The sequence below is a fragment of the Botryllus schlosseri genome, chromosome 16 (genome assembly GCF_051294905.1).
Source record: "Botryllus schlosseri isolate E-star chromosome 16, Bs_hap1, whole genome shotgun sequence".
Classification (NCBI taxonomy): Eukaryota; Metazoa; Chordata; class Ascidiacea; order Stolidobranchia; family Styelidae; genus Botryllus; species Botryllus schlosseri.
The window spans coordinates 7,659,591-7,679,329 of record NC_137251.1 but is presented as its reverse complement, the minus strand read 5'-3'; the positions used below and the strand labels follow the sequence as shown (position 1 = coordinate 7,679,329).

Below are 19,739 nucleotides of genomic sequence, written 5' to 3'. Positions count from 1 at the left end.
TTTGAATATTCGGATACACCGATCATAACATAAATTTCTTGAGATAACAAAACAGTTCGAAAGCGTAACCAACCATTCTGCAGTTTCGTAGCATAAGAATATCAAGTGAAGTCGATTATTTTTGTGTGCAGTAAATATATTTTATATACCTTTGATATGAAATGAGTTGTGTGGGATAATCATTCGTATATCCTACTAAAGTAAAACTTGTCGCGTTTGATTGCATACTTCTTTATCGGTGTTATTTGCGATATTGAAAGACGGATGAGTTTAAATTTTAAATGTAGTAGGCGAAGTGACGAGTACCTCGAGTAATAAATTTTCCTCGTTTGAAAATCGAAAACGGACAAAACAAAATATTGATCAATAGAGTAGCAGTATCAATATGAGTGGTATATGTAATTTTTCGCGATATGCAAACCATTCTTATAAACATGACTTTTTCAAAATTCGTCGTGTCATAGAAAAGGGCGTTGTTACAATTTCAAAACAAACGTAATTCGATTATCGTGATGACAGAAATTAAGATCAATGCGGTATTTCGGAACTGGTTGTTTCTCATTGGTACGTTTACCAATCGCCAAATGGCGAAGATATCGAATTGTGATTACAACTCGGCTAGTAAAAACGGAACAGTTACAGATTCGTAGGCTATATAGCCTATATAGACGCAATCTTGATTTACTGACGAAAGCTTGATACGATAAAGCTCGACTATTCGAGCGGGTGAATTTTCAAAATACGAGGATCTGGCGCAAACGAAATATTGACTGAAGACTCACGCATTGCCCACCTAGCGAGTGAAAATTTTTTTTTGTTACACTAAATGTTTTTCTGCTGAACCAGCGTAGTTTGTATCTAGAAAACCGAAATCTCCGATGAAGCGATTTGTACAAACTTGTTTACGACACATATTCCCTACCTTCATTCACGTGACTTCAAGTTACGTCATTCTAAGCGTACGGGAAAAATGCAGGGTTTAATATTTATAACTTCTTTCGAGCTCAACAGCTCAAAAACCTTACACTCGTCAACATCTGTGTTATTCCACAATCCGCGTCCTCCATAACATCTGGAAATGGGCTAGGTTACCTGAGGGTTAGCGCACGCAGTGGGCTTACAAGTCCGGCCTAAGTTAATTTTTATTGCACCAGATACAAGAAAAGAGAATGCTGTGCGTCTAGATTTAAAAAGTTTGGAATACATTAACTCAATTTTTATTTCTATTCAGAACTTTAGCTACGAGATATATTTTAAATCGACTGCAATTTTTCAGCAATTTTGGAAGCAGTTGACAAATTAGCAATCACAAAAGATCGACTTTTGGAAGAAAACTACAATACTTGCATCTCGGAGAAGTAGAAGAAATCCGTTTCGTCGTATAGAACCATATGAGCAGTACTCAACCACGCCGCTTTAAAGACTGACTGTTTCCCCATAGGGTCAGTCGGGTACTGAGTCATACACCCAGACACAGGCGTGAGAGCAGATTACTCGAAGAGTTGGTTCACCTAAATCCTCCCAGCTCTTCCTCTTGTGTTCTCCCACACCGGTTTCCGTGTTCTTCTGTCCAGATGGAAGTAGCGTTCTACCACGAAGATAACTTGGTTAATTACGACCAGCAGTCATCACCGAGCCCTGTCGGCAGCGCTTGCAGTACAGATATAGGAGCCGTGGCAGCCATCGGCAGACATTATCCGAACTTTAATAAAGATACGACGTTGAAGGGACTTAACTTGGACTTATCGCCGCGCGACCTGCTTAAGCAACAGCACTTGAAGCCAATCGAAAATACTGTAATAGCAACTCAGTCAGGCGTCGTGCCTTACAATAGTAACAGCCAACATCAGCAACACTGCGGTGTTATTACTAACGCATTCGGAACTCTGCAATCAGCGCACACTCTAGCATCACCGGACATCAGCATGCTGAAGCTCGGCTCACCCGATATCGAGAGATTAATAAGCCATAGCCAGCACAGCAACGGCGGCTACATGAAGCAAAAGGTTCACCAAGTCACGCAAGAGCAGGAGATGTACGCACAAGGTTTCGAAAGGGAATTGGAAAGGATAAAAACCAGAAGTGGCAGCGATCCCGACATAACAGGGTCTAGAATACACGTGTCGGACGCCATCATGTCTGGGTCGCCATATAATTCTGTTATTACAAGCGGCGTCAGTGAACAAATGGCGAGGCAGCACCAACCGTTTTTACACGACCAATACTACAGTAACCAACCAACGTCGGGAATGGGAGTTAGGCAATCGTTCGGCAGTACTGCTCACCATATGACCAATCCCGTTATCGCCCAGCTGAAAGAGGAGCCACCGCAGACAGTGCCGGTTATGTCGCATACCACGCCGATGTCACCGATTGACCTAGTAAACCAAGAAATGATGAAAAGCGAGCGAAAAAGGCAGCGGAACCGCGTCGCTGTCAGCGTCGCTGCCAGCGAATGCCGAGAACCAAATTCGCAAAAGATCTCCTGGCTAGTAGACAAAGTGAACCACTTCAAGAACCAAAATATGGAATTATCGACGAACGCTAATATTTTAAGGCAGCAGGTGGCCGAGCTGAAATCAAAGGTTATGACTCACGTAAATTCCGGTTGCCAGCTAATGATGTCACAACAACAAGTCAGTTTCTGATCCGCTGCTACGAACTATTTTGAAATTGAAAACCGTCGATGTTGATATGTCATGTCGTCAAAATGGTTGGCACCGAATAGTCCTTTCCTTACAATCTGAGTAGATAGTAGTACAAATGCGGATAGCTACATATGCGATTCGAAGAGGAAAACAACGCACACCAATTTGAAATCGCGTGTGTCAGAAATGTTTTATAGAGCTGTGTTGCGCGTAACTCGCGAGTCTGAAAATTAAAAAAAAAAGAACACGGAGCAGCGTATCATAAAGTGGCGAGCTGTCATGTGCCCACTGCCCACCCTTCTTGATATTTTCCAAGATTCCACACAGAAGTCACATAAGTGATTTGTGATTTATGATTTGCAATTGATAATTTTTAAATATAACTGGGATGTAACTGGAGGCCTAAAAATGGTAGCGTTTTTGATGGGTATGCAGGGGAGTTCTCCAAGTATCCTTGGCACCTTTGCCTTTGGAATAGTAAGGCTACCACAGAACACTAAAAAAGCAAATACGGCCAAAGCGAAACGAATATGTTGTTGGAGAGAAAAACGTAAAGCAAACTCGGTTGATTAACCCGAACAAAGTGCTTAAGCCTCCCTTTCACATAAAACTTGGCCTTATAAAGCAATTTGTGAAAGCATTAGATAAAGGTGGTGACGCATTCCAGTTTTTCCAGAACTTATTTCCTGACATATCAAAAGCTGAAGTAAAAGCTGTTGTATTTATTGATCCACAAATTAAAAAGATTCTCAAGTCGAATAATTTTATCCACATTTTATCCACGGGCTTGGAATAGCTTTGCAGATGTGGTGAATGGGTTCTTGGGCTATAACAAGAAGATTATTATGCCGAACCCGTTGCCAATTTGTTAAAGCCATATGGAAACATGGGGTGCAGAATGTCCATGAAACTACGTATGCTTTATGCTCACTTTCACGAGTTTAAAGATAATATGGAAGCTTATTCAGAATAACAAGGGGAGCGATTGCATGAAGACAAAAGATTTTGAAAGGAGGTACCAAGGGCAATTGGTTGAATGAAAGTATGATTGGAGATAATGTCTGGGCATTATTGCGGGAAAGTGAAGTAGAGTACAAAAGAAAATCCCGCAAAACATCTCATTTTTAATGATTTTATTCTTGAACTGTTCTAGCCAGAAATATTTATTTAGTTTTGCATTTAACATTTAACGATGGTATTGACTCGGATACAGTTATACATTTATGTGGAAATTTCCATGTACCAAATGCATGTGTTTTGTGATTTGATTTTAATAACAAAAATTCTAATTCGTTGCCTATTATTACGCAAACTCAAAATTAACCCTGTGCCAGACAGAAAAATAGCAAAAAGTTGGTTGTAATTTGCTTTGCGAAAAAGTGATCGATAGCCTACGACTAACGCGTCAGAACATTTAGTAAATATATTTATAAAATATAACTTCTTAGTCGATTCCAAGCGATTAAAAATGGACTTACAGCGATCAAAGACAGTTTGGTAAATATCCATTTCCTGTAGGGTTAATCAGTATAACCATTAACCATGTACAATATTGCACATAATAGCAAATTCAAAAAATTACTCTCCTAACCACAAAATCAATGTTTGGAATGAACTATATTGATTTTTAGAAGTTTCTAGGTGAAAAAGATCAGGAAATATCAATTAAAAACCTGGGAACAAAAATCGTGTTACACGGTGAAACCAAGCAAAACATCCCGTTTTTAACTGATTTTATAGGCCTACTTGAACTGTTTTAGCCTGAAATATTTATTTAGTTTTGCATTTAACATTGATTCGGATACAGTTAATACAGTTATGCGCAAATTTCCATGTACCATGTACCAGCAATCAAAGACAGTTTGGTAAATATCAATTTCCTATTGCACATACTAGAAAATTCAAAAAAATACTCTACCAACCACAAAAACAAAGTTTGAAATGAACTATATTGATTTTTGGAAGTTTCTAGGTGAGAGTGATCAGGAAATATCAATTAGAACCCGGGAAGAAAAATCGTGTTACACGGTGTTATTTATGCCAGCAAGTATATTTCACTCGCGGAAAATACCCTGTATTTATTCTTTATAAAGACATCCAAGTTCTTGCACAACACCCAACAACTTATTTTGCCTAAAATGGTTTTATTGTACTATAGGTATAGTTGAAATCAAGACGAAGGAAAAGAGTTGTCTTTTTCAGGAGACACTTAATGGCCTAAATTATTAGCCGCCTTGTTGCACATGTAAAGAAAAATTTGTTAAGTCTGAAACTTTGTTAAGTCTATTCATTTTATTTTATAAAACAATTTTCGGTTGGATTGTGCGAATGAACTGTATGTTGCAAAAGAATTGCGGATGGTACTCAAAAAGGCTGAAAAGCTCTGAATTATCGGTTCAATATGACGCAGTCACAATTCCAATGACAGTGCGAACTCCCGTAAATGGTATTATTGCTAGTTTATATATAAACATCGTTTGACTAATACTGAATCAACTACTTCTACTTTAACATTTTTGTCGCGCTTGCTTTGGCAATGCGTATCATTCATCCATTTCGATTCAAGGTTTTTGTATACCTGGCGAGCTGCGCTCCTGTATGATACTCTGGTTGCAGTCTCTAAGGCAATTCTAAACGGCGGACCGCGGAACACGTAATACTAAACGGCGGTCCTCAAGAAAATAAGTCGATACTAAACGGCGGAACTTGCAATACTAAACAGCGGACCATAACAAATTAGCTCAATAGTAAACGACGGAGCGAGCGGAACTCGCAATGCTAAACGGCGGACCGAGCGGACTACTACAAAGACCACAATGTAAACCGCGGATTAGGCGCAACTCGCAAATGTCGCAATACTCCTAATTTCTCAAAGGGTGCCTTCCATTTTGGTAATAAGGAGCATACCGAACATAAGGACATCTTGTCTAGGGTAACTATTGGGTGTCTTCAAGTGTGGCAATGTAGTACCAACACACCATAAACTGCAGACTTGATGTCCAGGTTGCAATGCTGTACGAACACCCCCAAAGAGAGAGAGAGAGAGTCTTTATTTTCATCGAACCAAAATACATAACAAACGGCAGTGATGGTGGTACAGAAAATATGCGTGCACAGTATTCGGTATTAGATAGGAATGATCGATAAGACCATGAAGGTCATCTAGTCTGATCACACCAGCATCAAACAGGTACACTTGACTCAGAACAGTCTCAGAACCCAAACATACCTCAGACATGATGTCCGGGTTGTAATTGTAACACAGTATGAACGCACCCCAAACATGATGTCCCGGCTGCAACACAGTACCAACATACCGCAGACATGATGTCCAGGTTGCAACACAGTACCAACACACTCCATACCACAGACATGATATCCTGGTTGCAATGCAGTACTCTCCTAACACACCACAGACATGGTATATATAGACTATCTCTGATCGAGGGGAAATTTCTGTGTATGTCTCTATTCGAGTAGTAATTATAATGAAACGTAACTAGCTAACTCTGATGCTCTCTTTTCGATGGATGTTTCCATTACGTCGGTGATGGTGCTCTTAGTCTATCTAGCTAAATAAGGAAAGTACTTTTCATTTTGGAACATGCCAGTAGGTTTCCATCTGCTCACTCTTCTAGTGGTTACGTTTCTGGACTATATCCAAATTAGCCGATTAATTTAAAGTTAAAATACGAACTGTTTACTTTCTGTCATGTAGAAAGTAGTTTTTTTGCGCGAACACGATAATTTGGCAAGGGAAAACCTTATAACAACTTCCTATACAAATCCCAGAAGGATTTCTTAATGAAAACGACGGGTCAGACGACGGATTACACAAGCTCAAATCGTGGATTTATTGAACAATGTAATAGCAGACTAAGATGATTATGCTTGTCTCAAAGATTAAGCCATGCAGGTGTGAACTGAACGTAACGTGAAACTGCGAACGGCTCATTAAATCAGTGCTTGAAGGTATGTCGGATTATGGATGTCACCTGGCTACTACGGCGGTCAACTACTTTTATGGTTTATGGTAGTTGAAAATGACTTAATTTTCCCACGGGTACATCAGATGAAGTACCTTTGATCTGCGTATTCTGACGTTAACTGATTACAACTGCTCCCAGTCCATTCGACAACTTCCTGTCTTTTCATTGTATCGCAGTGTCTTTTGAAATGATGAAATTGTTAATAAAAGTTCTATTATAGAACTGACACTGTGGTCCGATGTCAGCAGATTACAATGTCATGACCATTAAAAGTTTACCACATTTTAGATATACAAACATATTAAGTACAAAACGACATGGAATAAAGTAAAATTGTGTCGTAACTCATAACTAGACGTTGAAGAATTACATTACTTATTGACAAAATGAAATTACCTACCGTCCGATATCCGTTCTCCCATGCAGCGGGGTTGTATTCGAAAAGTTGCTTCTCTCCCGCCTATCCTCACTCCTCGTTTATTGTATATACATCGAAGTGTTGGGTCACCACAAGGGCACTCCTTCTCGAGTCGCTTGTTACACGGCCTATAACTTCATGCATTGGTGCGTCGTGGCGCAGTAATGGCCGACGCCGAAGTCTCCATTTCTATCAATTGTACGTATTTTCGTGGGGAAGGGTACCCAATAATCAGATATTCGGCGGGGAGTTATGGTGCGGCAGTTACGGTCCTGGTCCCCACTACCCAGTACTTTTGTCATTACAGAGCAGCTATTAGCTGGTTTGACTACACAAGACACACAACAGCACCAGTACGCAAGACAATCGCCTATAACTGCAACATAAAACCTATTGTGAAGTGATACCAGTAACGCTCAAAATTTCGCGAAAGCGTCATGGCTAACCAGTCGTGCTGGATGCGTTTGCGACGCCATCATTGGCCACAAGATGAGGTTTTGTGAACAGCACGCCATATAATTTTCGATACATACATTCCAGAGCAGTTAACTGGTAACGGTAATTGCGCAATGCGCATGTAACTCCGTGAATATGTAGACTGTCCTCTATATAAGTTTGAGCAAATGCGTCAATCCCCCACCAGAAATCATTGAATTCCCCACTGTTTGGGAGCCACTGTGCTAGAGTCATCGTGCACGACTCGAGGACGGCCAAGACAAACATTTCATTGTAACTTCAAAGAATATTGAAGTCTCCACATCATCCGTGTTTCGTCTATCAGTCCTGATACTTGGGAAGTAAGGCCAGAAACCGTTAGGACTGAGGAAAATTACGATACTATGAATGCGAACCATTCTACATCACTCGAGCAGAGTTCCAAAAAGTGAGGTGAACCGGATAGAACTCAAAACAGACCATTAAACACAATGACTTGGACTGTGACTCGAGTCACAACACTATGACTCTGACTCGACCCTACCTCTACTCACTGACTTAGACTTGGATTTGACTCGGTGGTGAATTGAAAATGACTGGACTTGACTCGAGTCAAAACAGTGAAAGTGAGATTGCTAATGACTTGGAGCCTTGTGACTTGGTTACAACCCTGGGTCAAACCTCCAATGGTGATACAGCGCACAAAATCCATCAATCGTTTCCAGCTCACAGATTTATCTAGTATCACATCCACAGCACACGTCTCGTTAAAATCTAAGGCTATATTTCATTGACCAGCCGGTATCGTAACGGAGCAAGTCAAAGCAACGATATAAATGCTAGTATAGAGATAGTCGACGCGAGCCGCGCGCGCGCGCCTCGAATCAACAACAAATTTCGAGACCGCATGTCGGGAGGGACGGAACTAGGGAAGTGCCGGAAGTCCTTTCGGCTTCTCGAGTATGTTTCCTGCTGTTTCCGGTCGTGTCTTCGGTGCCGTTCCGACGGAACGCGATTCCTAATCGATCTTCACGTACATGTAGATTTTCCGAACAAACAGGCTCGTGCCGAGGTAACCGAGAGCGCCTGACGAAGAGAGAAATGATTAGGTCGCGACGGAAGAGAGAATAGGGGGTTAAGAACTGAAAGTGTACAGTGTGTAATAATAGGCATAGAAGATCCGGGAGGGTTGAATTTTAAAATGGCTGTGATATCACAGATCCAATATGACGTTGTGGAAACATATAATTAATCAAGTCAAAAATTGAAAGGGCGCTACGTGTTAAATGTACAGGAGAAATACCGACAACGTCTTGTTTTCATAATGTTTTCAATATGAATATACTTTTCAATTGTATAATGTGTATTGTACATCAACTTCCCCATACCAGTGAACTAAGTTCTCTTAAATTATGTGTGGGGGAGCGGTAAGCAAATTTCTTCAAAATATAACACTTTGATCACTTGAATCGTATCAGATACAATCATTACGAGTTGTGTCGTCACAGGGAAATAACATACTATCACATTCTATTCGCGGCTGTGAATTCAGAAAGTAAAGTTACACTCACCGCACATCAATCCAAGACCGATGCTGAACACTGCCATGTATCCAAAGTAGTAAATTGTTTGAAAGAGCCCATACATCCTACGAGGAATAAAATTAATACCATGAAATTTAGAAAAATCCAACACAATTGTGAAATCTATCTACAAAAAATGCAAAATCTTCAGACATTTAGGCCAGATACGATTCACAACTTGGGCTGAATTCTACACATTCTGTTGCTTTTACATTATTCAAATAATCAGGAGATCAAAAACTTCAATACATCTTCCAGCGTAATCTAGACCGTGATTGCGTTCTTTAAAAGCAAATTTCAATGATTCAACATGTAAATCACAACCGACATAGTACGATGAAATGTCACTACTTACTTTGTCTTAAAGAAGAAATAATAGAATGAATAGATGTAGATGTATACTGCAGTTGAGCTCGCAGCGCAGAAACTTGTCCACTGCCTGAACGGAGAAATACAACATACCATCAAATTTAATCAAAGACCTATGGATCATTTGAATCTAATACAGTACATGTGATGCAGCACGTTCATCAGAATACCACTGCCGTCATAAAATAAGCTCTGTGTGAGTATCGTAAACTCGAGATGATCACAAATGAAAAGGTATGCGGTGGAAACACCAAACAGTCTGTAGACTATTGTTTGCTTCCATACCAGTAGCTAATAATTACAGTGAGAATTTCACAATATATTACTAACATTACGTTTTAAATTGGAATCCTGTGATTTTCCAACATTTGAACAACGGGCAATACACTCTCATAAGTTAGCATGGTCTAAAATGACACCATCATTCACGCACGGAAACTCTTCTTTAGCGGCCAGTTATCAGGTAGATATTGGTAACATAACATGTTCAAAATGTAACCAGGTACAAGTTTCAAAGAAGGCAGGCGAATGGGCTAGGTTTTAAGTAGGCTAATCAACGAATAATGCATTCAGTAACAGACATTTCACATACCAAATAATGTGAAATTCAAACAATAGGAGGTACATTCAACAAAATATACCGCAAAGCTAACACGACTATTAAGGGAAGGGTAAATTACCATCTATAATCCTCGGCGTTGAGCAAGAAGTACGTACAGACGATGGTCACGCAGATTGTGACGACTGCCAGGATTAGTAGGACAAGAAGCGTGAAGCCGTAAACATAGTAAATCTTGTAAGCCCAAAATGATGTGAAAATGAAATACCTGCAAAAAAACCATACAATACTTTTCAACATCCTTGACACGATCGGCATATGCTAGTATAAACGCATGTGTGTAAAGAACTGACATTTGACGGAAGCACACCCAGGAAGTATGGTTCGGGTTTCAAGGGCTGGACTATGCTTTAAACTTCAACCCGCTGTGAGACATTGAAGAATGTAGCAGAAAAAACGTCAAATAGCAAGCGGGACTTGTGCATGGCTACTCTTGGTCATGGCGACAAGTCAGCACGGGGAGACATGGACATGTGATAGAGGGTAGGAACCCTGCCCAAACTATAGCAACAGTAGATCATGTCATGAAAAGATCAGCATCAAGGTGAATATAGACATATCATGGCTACAGTTACAGAATCACACTCAAGTGTCCCCATGCCCATGTCACATGCTTCAAATATTGAAACAGATATTCAGAGTGAATCAACTGGGATAATCACAATGCAGGTGCTTTCTAATTTCTCATTGGGCAAATCGGTTTTGACAACTTTCAATAGGCTACTTATGTTAGAAGACTTGTTCTGGTAGAACCCTTAAAACTTGAAGAGATAGCAAGCATATTCGGTAGACTTATGTGTGTACTGCAGGTGCAGGGTTGTAACCAAGTCACAAGTCAATCTCACTGTTATAATTTTGACTCGAGTCATTTTCAATTCATCACCGAGTCAAGTCAGTTAGTAGAGTGGGGTTTGATTCGAATTAGGCATCATCTTGCCCACCCCTAATTACAATCCATATTATGAAAATTTGAAAAAATTCCAGCTGGCATCGCAAGGGCTACCCTCTTTATAAAGTTACTACGTAACGCCAAGGAAAACAAAGTCAACAACACGCCAACACAAGAGCACGTACATTTCAATAAATATAGATCCGAACGGAAGGACGCCTCCCAAAGCAGCAATCACGGGAGGCTCCATGAACCACCTCTTGTCCGGTATCGGCCGGGGCACGGCGTTGATTCTGCAAGGATGGTTGGGAGCGCCGGAGATGTTCCTCCCTAATATCGTTCCGACCAGGCTGAGCGGCATTATGACGAAGAGAATGATGCATGCCATCGCCATCTGGAAACGAGTGAATTTCGCTATCAACAAAGCACGCGAGTACCAGATCACCGTCTTCTTTGGTTCAAATGCAAAAGAAATATTTCAGTAACTCTCAAATTGTAAGTGCTAAGTCCAGTAAAGGCAATGATACAATATTCAATGTCTCTGTTATACTCGCGATGTTATCTTATCACCCCAAAAATGTTAAAACACATTTAGAATGTACCTCATGATGACGTTAATAAAATTTCACCACAACAGCAGCCAAAAAGCCTACTATCGTACGGCAAAGTATAATCTTGGCATTAAAACAGCAGGCCTGAAAATTGTCTGCTTGTGATGACGATGGGAATATCACTGCGCAAGACCAGTCAGTAGCGATGGGCGTAGAAAAATGAATACTCGAAACCAAATTGGGTATTGATTACAAGCAACTAATTCGAGTAAAGCAGCGGAAATCTGAATACTCATTGCCTTTGAGCAACCAAAAAGGAAGCTCTTTTCCCCAAAGGATCAATTGGTTCTAGCTGGATTACGTTCAGCTGGTTTGCCCTCAAGCATGTAGAGAAGACTATAACTTGGCCCCATACCATATCTTTCAAGTAGCCTACCTAATGTGGCAAGTTCAGTTCTAAAATGCCCATTCCACAGATCGAAGCTTTACAAACTAGGGCACTTTGATCAGCGGTGATGATAACGTTAGGTCTAAACAATAGGTCTTACCATTGTTCCGAACGGTATTGCCCTCGACGCGTGGTAATACATGGCGATGAAATTCACAAAGAATGCGGTGCCGCAAACCAATCCGGGCAGCAGCAAGGCGCTGTAATTCATTTGTTTTATCCATTTTTGACCTGAAGAAAGAAGAGCGTAATGAAAATCGACTTGAGCAAACTCATAGCAAATAACAATCGTTATCAGACATAGAAAATGCTAATTTTATAGAAGAAAAAGTAGACGAACAAGTACGGGCATAAATCAAAAATCGCGAGTTTGAAGAATACTGGAACTTGAAGAGAGCGTCTCGGATTTTCATTTGTCACCATGGCACAAAAATGCTTGAAGTCGCGTAACTAAATTCCGATGAACAATAATTCACAACATTTCCATGTACAGCCGCTCTTGACAACTTCCCAAGATATAGGCTAAATCATCAGCGATTGTAACGATATCGCATATTGCAACAAATCATGAAAATGTATCAGTAAAGTGCATTGTACACGACAGAAATAGCCTTTTATTTGACGCTGACAACTACGGTCATTTACACAAGCCCAATACAATGTTTTGCTATCTACCGACTGATATCATGGTACGCATATTTTCTAGGCTTTTGTACGGCTCTGCCTACACAGAATAGGTGACAATAAGGAGCCCAGACAGAGCGTCGACACGCAAGCAGAGATTCAAGTTGAAAGCAGTAATAATTGCAACTTCTAACACTAGCTAAGCGGCAGTGGACGCATATCAATACCAGCCGGTAGTGCAAAATCAACATGCCTTCGCCGACACAGAGCAAAGAACACTGATGTGTGCATAATACGAAGCAAACAACCAAAGCCGGCACGCACCTCCCATTCTCGAATACAACGCCCCGCTGACGTATCCGTTAATCGGTGACAGAGCGGCGTACACAAATATACCGGTACTCACAACTGTGCCTCTCCTGCAAGACACGAGAGCACGTGTTAACATTCAACACACACAGTAAATATATGCTTCGTCGCAAAGGGAACATAGGGGGGCAATATTTTGTTGCGGTTTGGCCCATAAAATAAATCATAGTGGCAACGGGGGGCATAATTTGAGCGTTCGAAAAGCTCACGGGTGTCTTGCTTCTCGAATCAAATTGTTACAATTACTACTCGATTCGGATTTGAGTACTCAACTCGTTGTGTCCAACCCTTCTTTACTATGTAATAGAAGCAACGAAACCAGACGTTCACCAACACACAGTGCAGCGCGTCTCCGCTACCAGTAATTTTACAAGTCGAGTCGCGTTCAATACTCACTCGGTGTACAGGTTGCCGCCGATAATGAACACAATCACGGCCAAAGCGCTCATCAACGCGTGCGTGCCGGAGCCCACAAAGCCGCAGAGCAAGATCGGATAGGAGGCGGGCCGGAACACGTCCCCGTGAATTTGCTTCCAGCCGTACTCGTCACCGAGATCTCGCTCCTAAAAAGGAAAAAAAAACGTATGCCGGGGATATCAGAATTAGGCAGGATCAAAATTTTCATAACAAGATCAGAAAGCTGGAGTGTTCCGACGTAGTTTTCTTTTGTCGGCTGATACACTGGTGATTAGGTATAGGCGGTTGGTAAACAAGTACTTCTGCTTTTTTGAGTACTGAAGTAGGTTTGATTACTTGACCTGCTTCCTCAAGTAACTACGATTTTAGGCTACATCTGCTTTATAATTTTCAGTCTTTCACACAAAGCTGGGGTCACAATATTTACTTGGAAATCACTAGCTCTACTTGCACTTGAGTAGAAAATTATGTCAATACTTCTACTTCTACGATGACATAATTTCACCGCCCCTGGGAATAACAGTGGGGGTTGTATATGATAAATTTCTGCATACAGCCTTGACATGATATAGCGAGATAATTATGATGTAACTCACCACGTCGTCGAGGTCATCCTCTTTGCTATACCGGGCATAGTCTTTACGTAGCGTTCGCATCAAAATCATCGACACGAGACCGACCAGGAATATAACCATCATGAAGGAATTGAAAATAGAAAACCAGTGAATCTGCAAAACGGAAAACGCACGGTCAACCCCTTCGCATCAGGATCGGAAACGTAAATTTGCAAACTGCTGCTTACCCGGTGTTGGAAAAAGCTGGGGTCCAGGTACTTTTCGTATCTGTCGTGAAAATTGACATTGGACGAGCTCCAAGTGACCTGAAACAAATCGGTGACGTTACAAAACACACTCGGGACAAGACGACCTGAAAATGTGCTGGTGAGCGTATATTTTCAGAGCCTACACAAACACTTTGCAAATCAGTTGTATTGCGGGTAGATCAATGGTTCGTGAACTTCTTCGACTCGTTGCCCCTTAATCAAGCTCGGCAAGTCTTCATTGCATCTCTAAAAGCCGGCGGTCATCAGTGACGAGGCAAAACTACTTTCAGTGCTCCAGTATTTTTGTCTACTTGTAATACTCAGGTAATTTGGTCTCTATACTATTTCTACTAAACAGTTTTGATGGAATATTACCTAATTTTGTCAAATGGAAAAGTCAAATCCTTGGGTGTAGCACGATCTCTTTCCCAGAGAATCAATCAGAAGACAGGCCTAGGCCCACGTAGGCTATAGCTTTCAAATATCACACTATGAAGAGCAAATTTGCCGATTTGGCAAGGTGAAAATGCTTTAGCATCAATGTCCATGGATAAAAAATTCAACTTCGCAAGAAACTGAAAATAAAACCCTGCTTTGCGAACCACAGTGGTACGTAATTTTGGCAATTCCATTGAATTCTAATGCAACAAAAGTAGCATATCGAAAAACATGATCTCTACCACTTTAGAATGAATCAACTTCAAAACAACAAGTCTGCGACATTAGATCTCGTAAATTACTGGATGAGATGTGGGCAGCCCCGTTTCAACAGAAACGGCCAAAGCGACTTTATTTTGTGTACGGTCAAACACGGAAGAATCACGGCATCAACAGCATCCAAATCGGACCAGAGAAATGGTTGAAAACAGTTAGCATTCGTACCGAGTGTCTGTGAAAAAATTGTACGGTCACACCCTTCATTAAACTGATTTCAAAGTGTTCTCACGGGCCACAGCCATATAAGCTCGATTTGAATGGGACAATCTGTCACCTCGTATGTGAATTCGATTTTAATATTCGGCGCCAGCTTGACTTTTTGATCGCTCGTCAGGTTTATGTCCACAATCTGATCACCGTTGTAGCCAATTTCGAATTTCTTGTGGGTCCACATGAAGTATTCCTCTTTTCCTTGATCGCCAATCTCGCCAACGATGCCTGGAATGGTTTAGTTCAAATAGTAAAACAAAGGGTATGAGATTGAAGAAGGGCGTTATATTTTTTCTGGGTAGTCTCAGGCACGAAATTCCAAAGTGACATTCAGAAAAAGTGCAGTGCATTGGCACCGCAAATTTGAAAAATGTTCTGGCTGCTTAATTGCTTATATTTGTTGGTATAATAAACGTTCTCTAAAAGCCAAGTAGCATAAAATTATTTGAATTGTTGAATACATAACGTTTATGTGACAAATGGTGGAAAATGACATCAGCAGATACACGCTCATAACCTAATGAAATATCATAGAGAAATGTCATTCGTACATCCCCTTGCTAAATCAGCTTTCATTATTCATAACGATTCAGAATTGCAATTTTCAGAATATTCATTGACAGTTGCGCAAACAAGAGAGGAGAACAAGCGATCCGCCATCAACCGACGAAAAGGACCAAGTGGAAACACAATTGATAGGAAATCATCGTTTCAAAGATTATATCGACACAAATAGTATGCGGTTTCTGTTCATTGCTCGTTTCAATACTGGCAACGTCAGTTAGAATTGAAATGCCATAAAAGATAGGATTATTCGATTAAATCAGTATAATCAATCAGCAACATCAGTACTGGTCAATATCTAAAACTATCTATCAGCCAATATCACAGTTCATCGCTATTCTCACAGCAAACCGAGGGACCGCGGAGACCGATGTAAAATTAGCCTCGAGCATTCCATTGCATAGCAGACAGTCAAGCTTTACAACAGTTTTAATTTTGAATCGTAACTTGGATAAGTTTCACGCACAGCCACAGATACGACAAGACACTACAATATACACTACATGCCATGATTCTGCCACATTGGCCAAATTGAAGTAGTTATCAATGTTCTAGAGTAGAAATCGTATAACCAGAAAATAAGTTACGACTTTCAGGTAAGCCTGAATAGGTTAAAGAAATGTAACTGGTCGAGGAAGGTAGTTTGTCAGATGTGCCATTGACGTGCTTGGGCAGTGCAGATGGGAAGGACTAAGGAGCCATTAGATTATCGGGTCTACCTTCAACAATATTCCAAGCTATTTTTTCCCACTTCAAAACGTTACTTCGAAAAAAATTCAGCTGATATCGGCATTGGATGGATTTTTGTAAGTGAAATCGTCAATACCTGCTTGCAGCATAGCAACTGTATGAGAGTTGTGCAACACAGTATTGCAGCTGATTTGTAGCTGCGACAGGCCTCTTCAGGGTATTAGTGATTAAGTAAAGTTCAAATATACTAATGATAGGTCAACGACAGACGTGACATACTAAAAAAGGTCATTTTTCTTTATTAACAACATTGAGTAGATCGAGCAAGCACCCACTCATTCCGTAATGCATATCTCTGATTTCTGGTCGTAAGAGATCACTATGGTGGATGGTGCAGTAATAATTCAGTAATATCCGGCATCAAACTCAATCACACATAATAATGTCATCACTTAAATATTGTTTAAAAGGTATTTGTCACTCCGCTCTAGGGAGACCAGTAGCATTAATTATAACAGCCAGATTCAAATATCAATGAAATTGCTGAAATATCTCATCGCCCACGTAACATAGAAAAAGGATTGGCAACCTGACAATAGAACAGGTGCATACACTCGTTTATTGAAGCAGACTGCTATAGCAACACCACAGAGGCATATCGAGTTAATAATACATTTACTGAAAAGTAAGCAAAGGCCATAACTGTCAATAAAACTATAGTCTCTAGATTATAATATTCTACACACAGTTCAAAATTATGGCTTTGGATAACTGTGGAAGTAAAACAATAATGCAAATATATCCAGAAAGTCTAGACACAAGCCTACTAGTCTCATGGGTATTATTGCAATCAAATGTGGGCTCCATAGCTGGTGTTGGAAAGCACTCACACTTAACATGATACAACAGGATTAGCCAACAGAAAAACCAACTGGTGAAATAAGAAATAACTGTAACAAATGTCTCCGTATCATTACAACCGACATCTGACTTACCCCAAATTGGAAGATCGTCCATGTACATTTGATACCAGTAGTGATTCTTAATCGCATACACGAAAGTTTCGTATTTCTTCCTATCCAAGTCGATTGTGCAGTACTGCACCCTTGGCACATTTTCTGAAAATGTACAATTGATTCATTACTGTTGAAATATTATGACACAAACTGGTAAAGGGTTGCTGGAGATGATTAAGCTCTAGCTTAACAATAATACCTACCCACCAGTAGATCGAGGTCATTTCACAACATTAGTCCTAGCCCTGGTAATATTGTATGATACATCAATAAACATCAGGTTCAGAACTACAATGTTTGTGTTTGGGGCATATACACCTACTCATGATATACATACACACGATCTGTGCATATGCATTGCATACCATGAGTGCATGATGTGCATATGCCGCTGGACAAGGAAGGTGCATATATAGCCTTGTAAGGCTTTTTAAGTTTTGCACTACCCCTCCAAGCTATTCCAGTAATGCATATGAGCGCCAAGCAGGGAATTCATGGATACCAGTGTCGTTAAACAGGGCTTTGGCTTGACCCGAACGAGGATCGAATGCCCCGACCTACTGATACTTTTACTGCGAAGTTATGACCATGATAAATAGGGGTGCCGAGAACTCAACTTAGATCAACCAGCATATGACTAGTTGCAACATGATGAATTTGTTGCTGAAGCCTAACACCATAGGCCTATGTCTACATCGGATAAAAATGCCTTAAAACCTATCCAAGCATTCGAAGTTCTAAAATGGAGTTGTAACGCTGCAATGAGGCAGTACCTTTAAATTTGATATCGAGGCCACTGTATTTGAGCTCTACTCCTTGTAACGCATCACCCAGGTTCTCATGATGTCGGTCAATTTTCGATTCTTTATCGCCTTTGCAGAATGGCAGCCTGTGGAAGAATTTACCATAAAAACCGTGTTGTCTATAAAGCTGGTGTGACAGTAAGCATTAAGTAGTTAGTGACAAGAGGGATATGTTCTACATGACATGTGGATTAATTTTTGCCAATTCGGTAATAATATATATGCATGGCTTACATAATTGCAATCAATTTTTCACTTGTTAGCGCTGAGGATCAAAACAAATCAAGTATATATATATAGGTGAAGGGAGAGGTGGTTAGGCATTTGAACGTATTATATATAAAATTAATGTTTTGCTACTCAACTACTGATATTTATGGAAATCGAAGTAATGAAGTGAAAACAAAGGCAAAAATTACCGATTAGTCTTAAAGTAAAAAATATTCATAGGCCTATCTTATTAGGTGACATGGTACAATACAGGTCGCCTACAGCATAATTTCATGACGAAAATAGTATTCAATATTTCACAGCTAGCATGGGCTATGCAGATTATTGCAGCATTCTCGAAGAGCGATCTGACATCGGGTTTAATGGGTGTGTCATATACAAATTTTACACGATCTTGTTCTAGGAGGTGCTTCAACAAGACTGCAAGCTAGTATGCATTGTATTTAAATTCAATTCCCTGGAAATTGAGTATCACGCCCTATCGGTGACTAAAATGTTGAAACCACTAAGGTTATAAAATAAACAATGCCACAAAGCCCCAATTTAATGACTGCATCCAGTACCCACTACCCAGCAATATTTTGGAATATTCATCACAGTAAAAGTTTGGGACAGCTGTGCAATGTGTATAATGATTTTACAGGCCTGCATTCACAATGATCTACATAGCTATAGTACTCAATTTAAAACTATCCTGCACCTTCACTAAATTAATATTAAAACTATGCGAGTGGAATAGCACAAGTTTTCGCAGCAATTGTCACACACACCTGAAATACTCGTAAGTCTCTTGCCGATTATGGTAGGGGCCAACCGTGTTCATCCACAATAGAATATCCTCTTGATCCCGATACTGAATAAAATCATGTTTCCACAAAACTTCATGCCGTGACTGATGACATCACATACCTTATGAGAGTCTTCATCACAGCGAACAAGTCCAGTCAAAAGAATTAATTGCAGAAATACCAAAGACTTCATTTTTCGGTAGGAATTCGTAGAAAAGCTTCTGAGTAATCCGATTCAATTGTGAAAATATTGTTTATTGGATAGTCATGCTACATAAATCTATAATTATTACCGTAACTACACCTGAACATAATCAATTTGATTATTAATTCTGCATTGTAAGAGTGTATTAATAGTTATACAACTACCCTTTCCCTTTTAGATGCTCCATTGTTTGATAGTTAGTACTAGTAGGGTTGTTTTAGTTGGATGATTCTGCCCTTCATCAACTTGGTAGATGCTTACATTACAGCCGTCAGTGGTCATGTGACATTTGTGATCATTAGGGCTCTTCAAAAATGACTTTTTTTCTCAAAT

The 19,739-nt window shown here is 40.1% G+C and overlaps 2 protein-coding genes across 2 annotated transcripts; one reads left to right on the top strand and one right to left on the bottom strand.

Moving 5' to 3' along the window:
- Positions 1-1,124: 1,124 nt before the first annotated feature.
- LOC145459130 (transcription factor Jun-like) lies at positions 1,125-4,597 on the top strand. The gene has a single exon (XM_080337757.1). The coding sequence runs from the start codon at positions 1,575-1,577 to the stop codon at positions 2,646-2,648; it is 1,074 nt and encodes a 357-aa protein (XP_080193883.1). The 5' UTR covers positions 1,125-1,574; the 3' UTR covers positions 2,649-4,597.
- A 3,660-nt stretch (positions 4,598-8,257) lies between these two features.
- LOC145459128 (transmembrane 9 superfamily member 3-like) lies at positions 8,258-19,537 on the bottom strand. Its single transcript, XM_080337755.1, has 15 exons — positions 19,323-19,537; positions 19,184-19,266; positions 18,153-18,268; positions 17,359-17,481; positions 15,174-15,337; positions 14,162-14,239; positions 13,956-14,087; positions 13,339-13,505; positions 12,898-12,992; positions 12,050-12,180; positions 11,136-11,344; positions 10,123-10,269; positions 9,429-9,512; positions 9,062-9,138; positions 8,258-8,576 (listed from the first exon to the last, which is right to left on the bottom strand). Exons 1-15 carry the CDS (start codon positions 19,392-19,394, stop codon positions 8,509-8,511), a joined length of 1,746 nt encoding a protein of 581 aa, XP_080193881.1. The 5' UTR covers positions 19,395-19,537; the 3' UTR covers positions 8,258-8,508.
- Between the last annotated feature and the right edge of the window lie 202 nt (positions 19,538-19,739).